Source organism: Rhea pennata, chromosome 1 (assembly GCF_028389875.1).
Source record: "Rhea pennata isolate bPtePen1 chromosome 1, bPtePen1.pri, whole genome shotgun sequence".
NCBI lineage: Eukaryota > Metazoa > Chordata > Aves > Rheiformes > Rheidae > Rhea > Rhea pennata.
The window spans coordinates 37,275,049-37,288,953 of NC_084663.1; the positions used below are offsets into that span (position 1 = coordinate 37,275,049).

The following is a 13,905-nucleotide window of genomic DNA, read 5'->3' on the forward strand; positions in this document are numbered from 1 at the left end:
AAGCTGGCTTGAAGCTCCCACAGGTCTTTGACTCCTTAGATTCTCACAAAAACACTTCCATATATTCCTGTATAGGTTTACCTTTACTACATATCTACAAGTTTTATAAAAGTAGGAGGTTAGACAGAGGAGAGGGACTTCCTTGTATCCCTAAATAAAAGCCTGTAGTGGCAGTTTTGGGAAGCCATGCATCTGTCTCAAGTCAGAGATCCTGAGGAAAATGGGCATCACTTTTTATGCATGTGCAACTGTTTGCTAGCCTAGTTCCACAGCAGCTTGCTGGCTGTTTGGGTTAGCACGTTGTTACTGCATGCAAGGCTGGGCTTTGGCAGCAACTGTGGGACTTGGACTTTACAGAAGTCCCAGATGTGGTGTGATTCTTCTTCTTTGGGACCATGACTTGATTTGCGGTTAATTTAAATTGTAATCTGTGTAGTTTTAGTTGTGTTCCTTGAGGATTCATACTGAAATAGCCTCTGGGGGCCTTGGACTGTACATAAATGTAAAAAGTGTGTCTTTTCTCTAAACATGTATGATACAATAAATGAGATGTGCAGGGAGGGGGGAGAGAGTGGATAAGAGGGAAAACATTTTTTGCTCTTTTTGAGAGGAAGCTCAACCGTGAAGAGATATTGTCTCATGAGTTGTAATGAAAGACGAGCTATTCCCCATGGGGAAATGAAAACACTTGCCTCATTTCCCTCTCTCTGGCAGCTGTTGCTTAGGAATTTTGTGTGAGAATGAAATGCTGCTCTGGGTGACCTGAGGAATAGTTTTAATACAAATGGTCATCAGTAGTGTGTGCTATGAATGTTGGAAAGTAAAGTACGATTTTCACAGGAAGTTAATAGCTTTGACTACAGCTGATGTTTTGGACCCAAAGATAGCACCCACACAGGTTCTGATGCATTCAGCTGTCTTTTGAAGATTATTTTTGTCTTACATATCTATGTTGGGCTGAGGAAATACCAGATAACATGAGAAACAGGGAATGGAATAAGACCAAGAGTTCTGATGAGGAAAACACACTTTCTTAATTGGGCTTGGAGGCGGAAAGGATGACATCACGGCAGCCCTTACTGAGAGCATAGTCTTGTGACCTGGTTAACACTTGGCAATGGGGAAGCTGCACCTAACTTGGGTTTGATATTTTGAACAAAACAATGTTTGTGTGTTGTTTTATACAGAAACTTCCTTTTTCAAACACCAGCACCAAAAGTGCCCTTGCTAAGCACAGCAGCATCTGGGTCTGGAAAGTGTCTGAGAAAATAGGGCACAGTGCGGCCCACTGTGCTGCCTGTGCGGATACTTCACTCTGCCATGTAAACAGGGATTTGTGCTTATGAAACTCATCGCCAGCAAAATCTATATGTTGCATATTGTGCAAGGCGTGCGTCCCAGGGAGTTGGGAGATGAATCCGCTGCCTCTGAGTGGGCACAGGAAGGACATGGCTGGCTGCATGTGCAGTGTGTCCTTGTGTATCTGCCATGCAGTGGCTGTGGGGGCAGTGCCAGTGATCACGGAGCAGTGCGTGGGTCACTGGAGTGCCCCAGTGAAAAAGGCTGCCTTTGGTCTGTGGTTGCTGAGCATCAGATGACATAAAGTAACTTCTCCTTTCTCTAGACCAGGCAGAACTGTCACAGGAACAGATGATGCCAGACATAGCTGTGAATAAATCTGACCTCTGAAGTGCCCCTTGCTTCTAGCTTCATAAAACAGTTAAGGCTGGAGTAGCTACTTTCTCAGTAGTCCTGCTCTTGAGAAAGTGTGTTTTCAACTACTTAGCATCCATTTCCAAACAGGGTGATACAAGCATATCACTAAGCATGGTGCAGATTAGTTAATTATTGCTGTTTCTCTGTTGTTGTATTGGATGATTTGGGGTTTTCTACAGATAATAGATACCTCTACTTAGATGACAGAGTGGAATTTGATCAGCCGAACCTAAGCAGGGTTAGCAGAGGATTTCCTTTAGTAGATGCTGTTATGAGGTGACTAATTCAACAGGATCAGAGAATTGTGGGAAACAAGATTTTTGCTAAATTTCCCCCTCCCCTGCCTTTTAAGTACACTGGTCAAAGAAAATTCATTTATTCATTTTAACTCAGAACATGGCTAGATAAAGCTGTAGAGGCAAAAATTAATTGCCACTGTATATTGAGAGCAAGGCATATATTGTGATCAAGGCTGTTGGGGAAAAGTTGTATACCGTCTTGTCAGCAGGTTTATTTTGTGTGTTGGTAAGGTGTAAACTAAAACACACAGGTGCCTCACATCTGGGTGTGCTCTCTGGGTGCATGGTATGCCTCGAGAATGACTGACCTAGTGAATCATAGTGGTCTGAAGCCGCCTTGTTCATAATAAATTCAATGAGATATTTCTTCACTGGCTCTTCTAACAGCAGTCACGTGGGATTTATTCTCTTCAGTCTGTGTGACACCAGTGTAATTCTTTCTAGGCATAGGTGTCTAGCTAGCAAGGACTTCTTATTTGCTTGTTGGAAGTATATCCCCTGATATGCATGCACCTGGGGTTTTTCTGAGCTTTTGTTTGGGAGTGGGGGGAATAGTCCTGTATTCACTCATAGCGTTGTCAGGCTTAGGCTTTCTGTTGGGATACAGTCACTTTTCCTTTCTTGTGATGGGTATCCTCCACTGTTCAGTCAAAATCTCGGGTCTTGATGGTTAGAGATGATGGATGGAGGTGAAAATGATGACTGATGTAACAGGGATTCTGTCGGGGAAGGGGGAGGAGGTTCTTGCTTTTTGGTTTTTAAGGGTGAGTCCGTTCTAAGAACTTATGTTTTTATCCTGGTAGTTCTGCTGTTTGTGCCTCCTTCCCCTTCACCCCCCCGCTTTTTTTTAATTTGGTTCAGTTTTGCGTGCGCTACATGCTTTTAAAATAATATTTGAAGATTTAGTTGTTTAGAGAATGAGTTATATACTTGTTGCCAGTATATTACTGAATGAAGTTTCTATTAATTTGTTAGAAAATGTAACTTTTTTGGAGCAGAAACATGTATGAAAATTCTTGCATATGAAAATAGGAGGAGTAAGTTACTTGTTCATACTTAATAAATTGTTTACCTTTTTTTTTTTTTTTTTTACGTAGACAGGATGTTTTCTAGCTGTCAGCTTTGTGAATTTACCCTGTGCCATTAAAGAAAATAGGTTCTTCTTGTAATCTCCAGTTAATAAAAGTCATTTTTTTGTCAGATTAAACCTTAAGATGTACAAAAGCTAATGAGATGTTTCTGAAATACAGGTTGAGGCTTTATGCATAGGAAAAGTGGTCAATGTTGCTTGAACAATCAGCAATGAAATAACTCTAAATATTCAAACTGAGGTGTCATCATTGGCAGTTCAGTGTCATTAGTACTAGCAGATTGAGGAGGCATGAACCCCAAGCTGCTTGAGTCTCAAGAAAATGAGTTTTGACTGGCATTCATGTGGGAGGGCTTGGCTGCAGCTATAAAGACTAGGATTATTCCAGGTTAGAGCTTGGTTCCTTTAGTGCAAGCTTAGAGATGCTCTGATGCATTCTTATGGCCAGAGGATTGCAGATTGCTCAATGTCCCTGCAGCATCCATTGCGAAGGTTTCCTCAGCCCACCACCCAAAACATTATTTGAAGTCAGCATTTAGAGTACTCCTGTTTCTGGTGGATACTGTAAGTGCGAAAACAACAACAGCATTTACTTTAATTTTGGAGAAAAAAATACTGCTTGGCTTTGTTTCTCTGTGCCTCTTTTTATCTATTCAGCTGGCCCCAAACAGAATGCTACAAACCTACAGGAGCCTCTGAGGACACGAAAAGTTCAGATGAAGCTGTATTTGCATTTATTGTGGTAGTTCTGAGGAGTGATGAAAAACAGAAAGATAAGAAAGCTTAATTTCTCTAGTGAGAAAGGAGACTTGGATTCTGAAAACACTCAGTGATTTAGTATTTTGTAATAGACTGGCCATATGTGACAGTGGAGCTGGCTACTGTGCAAGATGCTACAGAATCATAGTAAGAGTTGTGCTTAAGGAACTAATCATGGAGTTGTATTTTGCAGGTATTCCTTTTTGCCTCAGTTTCCTAGTCTGTGGCATAAAGCTATGCATTCTGAATGCAAAAAAACAAACAAACAAACAAAAAAAAAACCCCTCAGTATTTAAGCCCAGATAGGAATCCAGGTTTTCTGGCTTCCCGTTCTCCTTTTTATAGCTCTGGGAATGTGAGCCCTAGCATATCATTTAGCAAAATACCATATAGGAAAAGCAAAACTAAGCTGAAGAGCAAAAACTAGCTGGTTTTAAATGAGGAGACAGAAACAATTTTTGCAAATTATTTCCAACAATTTGGAAACTTAGATCCACATCAGACATAGTTCCCCCTAGTCTTTGGGGTCAGTTCTGGCAGACTGAAGTGTCTTTGAGGTGTGCCGTGAGCTGTACAGGACTCCTGGTGGTTCTGGAGTGGCTGCTGCAGTCAAGGAAATCCTTTCTTAAGATGAGCTCCACAAGGATGTGCTTGTAATGACAGGCTGAAATGCTGTCACTTGGCAGTTTTTTCATACAGTAAACATGTATTCCTGTGTTCAGATGTACCCTGAAGTCTTCAAGCCTTCAAGTCTCCCTTTCTAAATGGTGTCTTAAATCATTCAAGCCGAGAGCTGAAACTCTTTCCTACTATATAAGGCATTTGTGCTAGCGGTAAAAATCAGAGTGTATTTATAACGCTAGTTTGCTGGAGTGATGTGGACTGGGAACAAATGTTTGTTTGGATAAAATCCAACTCCAGGGACTGTTTTTACTGCTGCATGTAAGATCTGTAGTAAGCTCATAAAAGCAGCAGTTGAAAAATCCAGTAGGGTCTTTCCTGTTGAAAAAATGTGAATTTGGTGTAATGTGGTACAGCTAGAGACTTAACTTGTGATGGTTCACATAGTAGTCAATGACCCTGTGTGTAACATGCTGTCATGCTGGAATGGAGAGATGTTCTTACATTGTTGGCATACTTGGGGATTATTGGTGTCACTTGTTAATACGTGCTGCTATTCTTGTATATATTCTTTGTCTAGTTAGAAATATTTCACTGTTTGTGCCCTAAGTAGTATTTCATGAAATTTGTAACTATATTCTTAACAATATTGAATAGCATTGACATGAACAAATCCAGCCATGAAATGAGCTGAGCTGTTTTACATACTGCTGATAAATATTTGAATGGAAACAGTTGGCAAGAAAAAATGACACAAATGTTTTTGGGTGTGTTGATTTAACTGTCTCCATTCAGTTCCAGTGTTTCATTAGTTTTGTCTGGCTTGTTAATCCTTCCTATTGCTGTACTGATAATTACTGTACATTGAGACTTGGTGAAATAATTATCATTTGGACTAAGAATGTTCATATCCAAAGCCATGTGAATTGGTTTTAACTTCATTTTCTAAGACTGCTGTCTTTGTTGTTGTTGAAGGATGTTCAGAAGGAGAGAGAACCTCATGTTTATCTCAGTAAAGAAGAAGTTAAAGAGAAGATACAAAGCTATAACTCATCTGTCACTGATAAATTAAAGATGACCTTGGTAAGATTTGCATAAAATTCCTGTAATTTATGATAGGAACATTGACTTGTAACTCCTTGTAGTGCATTATGAGTCATTTTATTCTCAGCACCTTACATATGAAACTGTCTGTGGGTTAATGACTTTGTAGGCTCTTTCTTAGATCTGGAAATTCAATCTTGCATCTGAAATGTTTGTAATCCATTTAGGTCTTTTATATGGAATGAAAGAAACTGTAGTAGGAACAAATCTATATGTGATCTGAAATGTTAATGCATTTAAAATAAATTTGTAGTTGACACAAATATAAATTTGTCAGGTAAAAACTTCTTAACTGGTAAATATAAAGGTATCTTTACCCTTTCTGGATAAATGTTTGTTAAGTATCTCTCTGATACAGATGTTTAACCAATGAGAAAATTTAAAACATACAGTATTTATTGTAGGAGGCTTAATTTGCAGTATAGTCTTGCAGCTTTTCAGCATGATGAAACTTTTTTCCCCTGCCCCCCTCCTGCCTAACATAGACAATGGAATGTGTATATAAATTTTTCCAAGGATTGTGGATGAGGTCTGGGACACAGCTGAGCCTGCTCCAGACCAATTTAATAAAATTCAGATTTACCTGCCTAGCAAACTGTATTTGAAATCTTTTTCCAGATTTTTCTGATGCTTTACATATAAGCAAATTTAGAAAATTCTTTATGTCCTAAACCATACAGGAACGACTGTCTACTAAAGAGATTTTTGTTACGTATTTTCATACAGTCGAGAGTTTACTGTGTTAAACCTAGGTTGCCTGATGTCCTCTACCTCAATATTTGACAACTTTTGCTATTTTCTTTTTCAGAAGCAATTGAAATAAATAATTTTAAATATTGATTAGATTAGTATTTATTCTGATTCTCCTTGAATTAGAGGAGGATTTGAGCATGTAAATCCCTTAGACTAATTTGACAAGCACAGGTGCAATGTGGGGAGATAATTTCTGTACTTGCATAAAATCAGTGGTTAATAAGCATTTGTGTGGTCTTTTCCTGCTCCACGGTTCTTTTCCAATGTGAAAACTTGATAACTGATTCATAATGCCTTTTGCTTGATGGCATCTTAAAAGTCTTAGAATTCAGTTACGATAATTAAAAGATAAATTATTATTTGGCAGCAATAGCAGAAAGAAATGTCTAAATTAGTAAAACAGCATCCTTCCTGTGTGATCTTATATATTACAATGGTATTTTAATTGTTTACTGTGAATATTACATAATCTGTTCTTTCTACTAAAAATATGTCATAGCTGGTCATTATTAACTTTAACTGTTTGATTCTTGTCTTCTTACTGTAGAACTCAAATGGGATTTACACTGGCTTCATCAAAGTTCAGATGGAACTATGCAGACCTATCACTGTACAGTCTTCCCTGAACCAAGGAAAGTGTGCTCACAGCAATAACGAAACTGCTTTTTACTTGCCAAATGGCTATGTGAATACACTTCACATCAGCAGCACCAATACTGTTCGTGAAGTTATTGAGGCCTTGCTCAAAAAGTTTTTGGTCGCTGACAACCCTGCGAAGTTTGCACTTTATAAGCGCTGTCACAAGGAAGATCAAGGTAGAAAATAAATTGTGGCATTTTGATTGCGGAGTGGTTAGGATTGGGAGCTGTGTTACAGAAATGCTTGAAATAAACAGGGTGGAAGAATTTGGGTAAAGACAGTCTCTCTCTCACATTCAGGCTGTCTTATCTGTTTCTTGTGAAAAGTAGTGTGTGTACGAGTGTAAATGAATTGTGGATATTTCACAGAGCTGAAAGCAGGAGTGCCCATTAAATCATCTACATTGATCTCCTGTGCCTTGCAGTCCATTACTTTTCACTTAAGATACCCCCTTATTGAGCCCTGAGACTTGAGATAGACTAATATATTGCAGATTTGTGATACTAAATTACAGGACAGATTAGAAACTGTTATGTCACTAATACCTGAAACCCCCACAATGGTAGACAGCTATTCAAGTGATTAGTATCACGGGCATGTGCTCAATCTTTGCATTGAGTTTGAAAGTGCTACTTGGTGCATGTGACTCTCTTCTTGCACTGACTGGTGTTAAGTTCAGTATATATTATGGTTGAAAATACCAGAAGATGCAAAAAATAATAACTTAGTGAAAAATAATTTTGTCAACTTGATGTTCTTGTACTTAGAATCCAGCTTCTTCAGTGGACCTTGCCAGCAGTCAGCTGCTAAGACATTTCTGGCTGTCAGGCAGGCAGAGTTGTCTTCTAGACTTTTTGTATGTGAGACCTTAAGTGAAAAGGTTTCAGAATGGTGACACTCTGCAGCTTTGATCTTTTAAATGCTTATTTATAGCAGTGTTGTATTTTCTTTTCTTTACTGCCTCTGACAGGTCACAGTCATTTCATTCATATTTGAATGCATTGTTGCACTGTTACCATCAGTGTTGTGCTCAGCTTTCCCTAAAATATTTTGTCCAAACATTTGTCTTAAAACATTTATACAAAACAGTGTGCAGAATGTGTAAATTTTGTGGCTACAGATGCACGTCTTCTAAAATTTTTAACGTCAGCTAGCATTAATCATTCATAACACTTGAAACATATGATGTTTAAGGATGATAATTACTGTCATTCTTCTCTTGCAGTTTATACATGCAAGCTGTCAGACCGAGAACATCCACTCTACCTGCGTTTGGTGGCAGGCCCCAGAACAGAAATGCTCAGTTTTGTTCTGCGTGAGCATGAAACTGGAGAAGTTATGGTATGTTACGCTCATGCTTTGGGGTTTTTTGGGGGGAGGGGGTGTGAATTGTTCCCATTCATGGATGAATGGGCTTCTGTTTGATCTGTGCTGATGTGAGGGTCCATTTTTGTGTACATGTGCAGCATACACAATGGGGACATGAAAAACCAAAAGCAACAATAAATCTGTTTACATTTAAATTTGCAGCATGCCCTATTTGGTTGGTTATTTATTTTAAAATAAATTAAAAAACTCTGCACAAAACTGTTTATTCACTTTTTTCCTTGTAAATCCTTCTACCTCAGTAGCCTGTAAAATATCCACTGGATCAAACATGTAATTTGGATCACAAAGATGTTAATGGTATTGAGTATCAGGCTTAATTTAAAAATAAAATATTAACAATCATACGTAAAACTTGGTACAAAAGCTAGTCAATATTTAATGCTTGAAGTTGGAATAGTTAAGAAAGGTGAAATTTACTGCATCTGGAAGGGCATTATCTGGTGCATTACATCCTTTCTGTTTCACTAGTCAAAACATGTTAGAATAGAAACCTGTACATACATAAGATGTGGCCAGGTTGCAGGTTTCATAGGAAATTTCATTTCCTAACACAGTTATATTAGTTGTCATCTAGTTGGCTGGTGCAGACAGTATAGGACCATGTTTACGAGTGTACGTAAAAAGTTTGAAGGTTGTGTTTCCTGTCTTTGATATTAAGGAGCATTCATCAATTTAAAAAGTAATTGCCTGCTAAGTAAGCCTTCAGCTTGTTTTATGTAGTACATCAAAATGGTAGAAGTGTTTTTTTTTTTTTTTTTTCCCTCGGTGTTTATTTTGGGCCTTTTGTAAACACTTCATCTGTAGTTAGACTGACCCATTGTTACTTACAGGAAAAAAAGAAACAGTTTAAAAGACAAAATGTTTTCAGAACTGTGAGATTTGCAAGGAGGGTGTCTGATGCTCTTTCAGTTTTAAGTTGTTTTGAGTAGCTAGGTTTTTGTTTAAACAAATATTTTGTTTATACTGTATGTATAAATTACTGGTGTATTTCTTGTTCATCTCATTCATCTTTTCTTTTTTTCTTTCCAGTGGGAAGCTTTTAGTGTTCCTGAACTACAGAACTTCTTGCGTATACTGGACAAAGAGGAAGATGAGCAACTACAAATCTTAAAGAAGCGTTATGCAGCTTACAGAGACAAACTTGAAGAAGCCCTTGGTGGGGTGTGGAAACCTGGTTAAAAGGGGGCCAAAGCACACTCAGGAAAAATGCACGCTACCGAATGCCATATAGCATGCCAAACCCAATGTACAAAGAGCAGCAAAGAGTAGTTTTCTTTATTCAGAAGACTGTTTTGTGATGCTAGGGTACCTGAATTTTGCTATAGACTTAGTTCCATAAGCCAGGTCACTTAGCATCTTGCACCCACAAGTAAGGGATTCTGCATGTTTGTACATCAGTTTGCAACCCTCTGTGCCTAGAGAGTTTTCCAAGTTATCTTGGTGCAAGCTGTGAAACTGTAATCAATTTTCTAGGATGCTATGAAATAAGATTTTTTTTTCTTCTTTGCTTTAATGGTAGCTTTACAAGTAAGGATGTGCAAATTGATCAGTTAAAAATGAAATAAAACTGTCTGGATGATAATCAGTTGGAGCACTATTGCTAAGATAAAATTGATTTGCACTACCTTTCTGTTTTGAAATAGTTACTGTATAATTTTGAAAAACTGTTATAGGTGGAAAACATGTGAGATTTTATGGCTTGTTCTGTGAAATTTGTGGAAGGCTTTAAAGTAGTCTTCCTGGAAAAGGTAAAGAGAAAGTTGAAAAGAAGGTGAGAGCTGAGGAAGGACTGTAACAGCTGACAAAGGAGGACTCATTTTAAATGGAAATAGTATTTATACAGAGGAAAGTTAAAATACTAATTTTACAAGAGTAAAGTTTTACGATGTTATAATATTGTGAATAAGTTTTTAGGGTTTTTTAAATTGCATAAACCACACTGGAAAAGAAATAATTAATAGACATAATGGGAAGGAATGAGAGAGGAAAACTAAGTAAGAATGGAAATGGAGCTGCACATACAGGTCATTATTGGAGAAGCTGTTTCCTAAATGCATAGTGGGGGGTTGAGAAGTGCAGCAAAGCTAGCAAGTGGCTGTTTACTTGAATTCTGAAATGTGGACGATGACTAATCTCATCTAACTCCATGAGAAGTACCCAGCTCGTGGTAATGGAGGGTCTAGGTTCAAACTTTTAAGTACAGATGCATTGGTCTTTATCGTAAGTCAGATCTTTCTGCTGGCTCTGATCCATTTTTAGGCTGGACAATTTAAAGTTATTGTATTTGAAAGATAAAAATAGCTTCCTCTGCTTCCTTGTTTGCTAAAAGCTCAGTCAGGCAAAGAAAGCAGAATTTCTTATTCATGTTCCCAGTTTAGCATGAGATTAGAATTTATTAGCTGTGTTGGTGACTGAGCTTAGTAAGTTTTGCTTTTAGTAATTCAGTTATTTTCCTAATGGTTTAAAAAATCTTAATTGAACAACTGATTACCAAATTCTGTAGACTGCTGATTTACTTGATTTAAAAGTAGGAAAAATGTAGCAAGAAAAAAAATTACTTTTCTGTAAATGTAATTGTTCTTTTTTCAGAGTTATTTATCTAAAGCATGTTCAAAAGAAACCAAAGAAGTGGGTGTGCAATAGAAGCATGAGGCAGATTTGAGTAACTGATACCTTTAGTCATTATGCTAGAAAGGAAACTAATGAGTTAAAAAGAAATAGTGCTAAAGATTTAAGAGCAGCAGATTTTTTTTTTTTTTTTATCTCAAGATGTTCTTTGTAAATTCCCAAGGAATTGTTAACACTTGGGTGACATCTAATGGATACTGTGTGTAACTCCAAGACGCTTCTGTTCTTCCTCTTAATTTGATGTAATTGTGCCTTTGTTTCCTTTCCTCAGTAACAGACATTTTTTTTTTAAAAAAAAAAAACTCTTCAATTTTGTTTTTTGCAGAATTTGAGAACTTAATGAGACAATCATAATGTGTTAAAGTGTTAAGAAAAATTAAAAGTAGGACTAACTATAAAGTATATATATGGCATATCTTGTTTAAACGTTTTTAATTTCACATGTAACATGGTAGTGCATGTGTGAGTTAGTAACATTACCTTCAAGTGAGACACTTTATAATGGTTCAGGGAATGCTTTTATGTTTTGTTAAGTTTGTTTTTCTATGAATACAGCAGCATGTTGATGGGTATTCTGTTAAGATCTGTTTAATTTATCTATCTGCCCATAACTATGTAATCATTACATAATAGCTGTTAACATTGAACCATTTGTTGCTCAGATTTAAACACTGTTTGAGTCTAAAAGTGGAGTTTATATTCATAAATATGTGAATTTTGTTTTTACTTGAACTATCAGTCTTTTTAAGTGGGCACATTTGCATTTGCTTTAGCCAAAAACCTCAATCAGTGTTGTATGCACTACAAGTTTTGATTGGGGGGGGGGAATGACCAAAACAAACTTACTATATTTTAATTTTCTCTTAGTCCACAGTTAATTATTATCAGATGTCATGTGTGGGATTTATTATTACTATTTTTTTACACACTGGCGATTACAACAGCTTTGGCTTAAAAGAAATGGTCACGCCTGGCCAGTATTTCTCTTTTTAATTTTAGCGTCAAATTAAACTATGAAAGCTCTGTTGCAAAACTGTTTTCATTTCATTATATGATGGTACCAGAATGATTAAATGATATGGGGGAAATGCAGGGAAACATTAAAATGTATGTCTTTTAAAAACAAACATTAAACTATTTATAATTTTGACAAGTTTAGTTTTTATTTTTATAGGGAAGTTTGTATTCCCCTTAAAGTTATTACTGAAGTGGCAAGTGATGGTTCCATTATTAAAGTTGAAGTTGGCAATACTTTAGCTATGTAATGTGTTTTTATTTTCCATGCTTAACCCTGTTATCTGAAGTTTGCATTGGCGTCACTTCAATACTGAGTAAGACTTCTTCATAACAGTAAATCATGTAATGAGATACAGGTTGCCTTAAGTATAAACTAAGGTTCATATGGAAAAACAGATAACTTCTAGTTAAATGTATGCCTGTGTCCTAATCACACTTGTATAATGGCAATACACAGTTGCATTTTAATTTAGCTCCTGATTTTGATAAAGTAACCCTCCTTCCAATCTATTTTACCACCTAAAACAAAAAAATATAAATACCGGCTCCTGCAAGGACTCCCTAGGATTAACACTCTTAGGAATAGGTATCTAGTGGTGGTAGTTATTAAAAAAATATTTAAACAATTTCTTAGAGTCTGTAAAGAGTACACAGAACTGGAATATAGTTCAAAACTAAGCTTTTTTCTTAAGAGCCAATCTGAAGCACATGAGCAGTAGAAAGATTTCCACTGGCATTTTCTTTAAAATTCAATATGAAATGGCAGTTTTAATGAGACATTTTTCTATAGTGTTTTTACAACTTCTGATCCTAGAATCAGAAAGTTGAAACACTTGTCAGACTTCCAGTTTTGCAATCCAAGTTGTTTGAATTGGTAAATGAAGAGTATTTAAAAAAAAAAAATCATGTTCCTATTTTAATACATGACTAAGACATGGTCGAAGAAATTGTTTCCCTTTTCTTAAGTCCTGAATAATGAGATAGATATATGATCTTAAATATAAAATTGCAGAAGCTTCAGCCTAAAATTTGTCCTGTAAAATTGCTGTGAAAGCAGACTAGCTTTTAAAGTGTTACATACTTTTAATTTTGCAAAACAAAGTATTAACCAGATAATAAAATCCATCTTTATATGAATGTTTATTTGTGGGCGCATGTACATACACACACATCCCTCTCCATTCTCCCTAATCTGACATAATCCACTGATTTTAATCATGATTTAATAAAGCACCAGAAGTAAAATACTTTTTATTCTGACGTTTTGAGCCATAGTGCTATGATACCAACTTCTACTGATTAAAATGACAATTAAAACTTGTTTCTTCTTAACATTGAATGGGTACTCTTCTGTCTAGCAGAGCAAACACCTCTGCACATCCTGTTTTAGAGTTTAACAACTTCATTACTCAGATTCTTAATTTTACATTTAAAAAATGTATCCCAAATGAAGACTTAACAGAAAAGTAATTCAGAATTCATATAAAGTATTGGCCTCATTTTATCTGTTTCCTTGCTCCCGAAGAAGCTAATATGGTTGATGGTCATATTGAAATGCCAAGAAACATTAGATGGGTTTATTTGTATATAAGAAATACTACCTATAAAATTCACCTGCCTTTACCTGTGCATGGAAACCAGCTTGTCGTCCTCAGCCTACAGTATATCGACCAGGAAATCTCCCGTGCTGAATGTGCGGAGAAGAAGCCTATCATTTATAATTTATTCCGCTATCAGGTCCTTTGAATTAGGGAACAGACAGACCCCCCCCCCCCCCCCAAAAAAAAAAAAAAAAAAAAAAAAGCTTTTTTTCCTGCTTTTCCACCTCGCGCCGCGCCCTGCTCTGCCCTGCCCCGCCCCACCAGGGCGCGGCCGCCGCCATGAGGGGGC

At 36.8% G+C, this 13,905-nt stretch overlaps 1 protein-coding gene across 2 annotated transcripts in view; it reads left to right on the plus strand.

The window, feature by feature from the left end:
• RASSF3 (Ras association domain family member 3) overlaps positions 1-12,249 on the plus strand; it is a 53,275-nt gene extending 41,026 nt beyond the window's left edge. For both annotated transcript variants that reach the window (XM_062584151.1, XM_062584159.1), the window contains exons 2-5: positions 5,461-5,568; positions 6,890-7,157; positions 8,207-8,322; positions 9,400-12,249. In XM_062584151.1, coding sequence (XP_062440135.1) covers positions 5,461-5,568; positions 6,890-7,157; positions 8,207-8,322; positions 9,400-9,549 — 642 coding nt within the window. In that variant the 3' untranslated portion in view covers positions 9,550-12,249. The remainder of the gene's footprint in view (positions 1-5,460; positions 5,569-6,889; positions 7,158-8,206; positions 8,323-9,399) is intronic.
• The last annotated feature ends 1,656 nt before the right edge of the window (positions 12,250-13,905 follow it).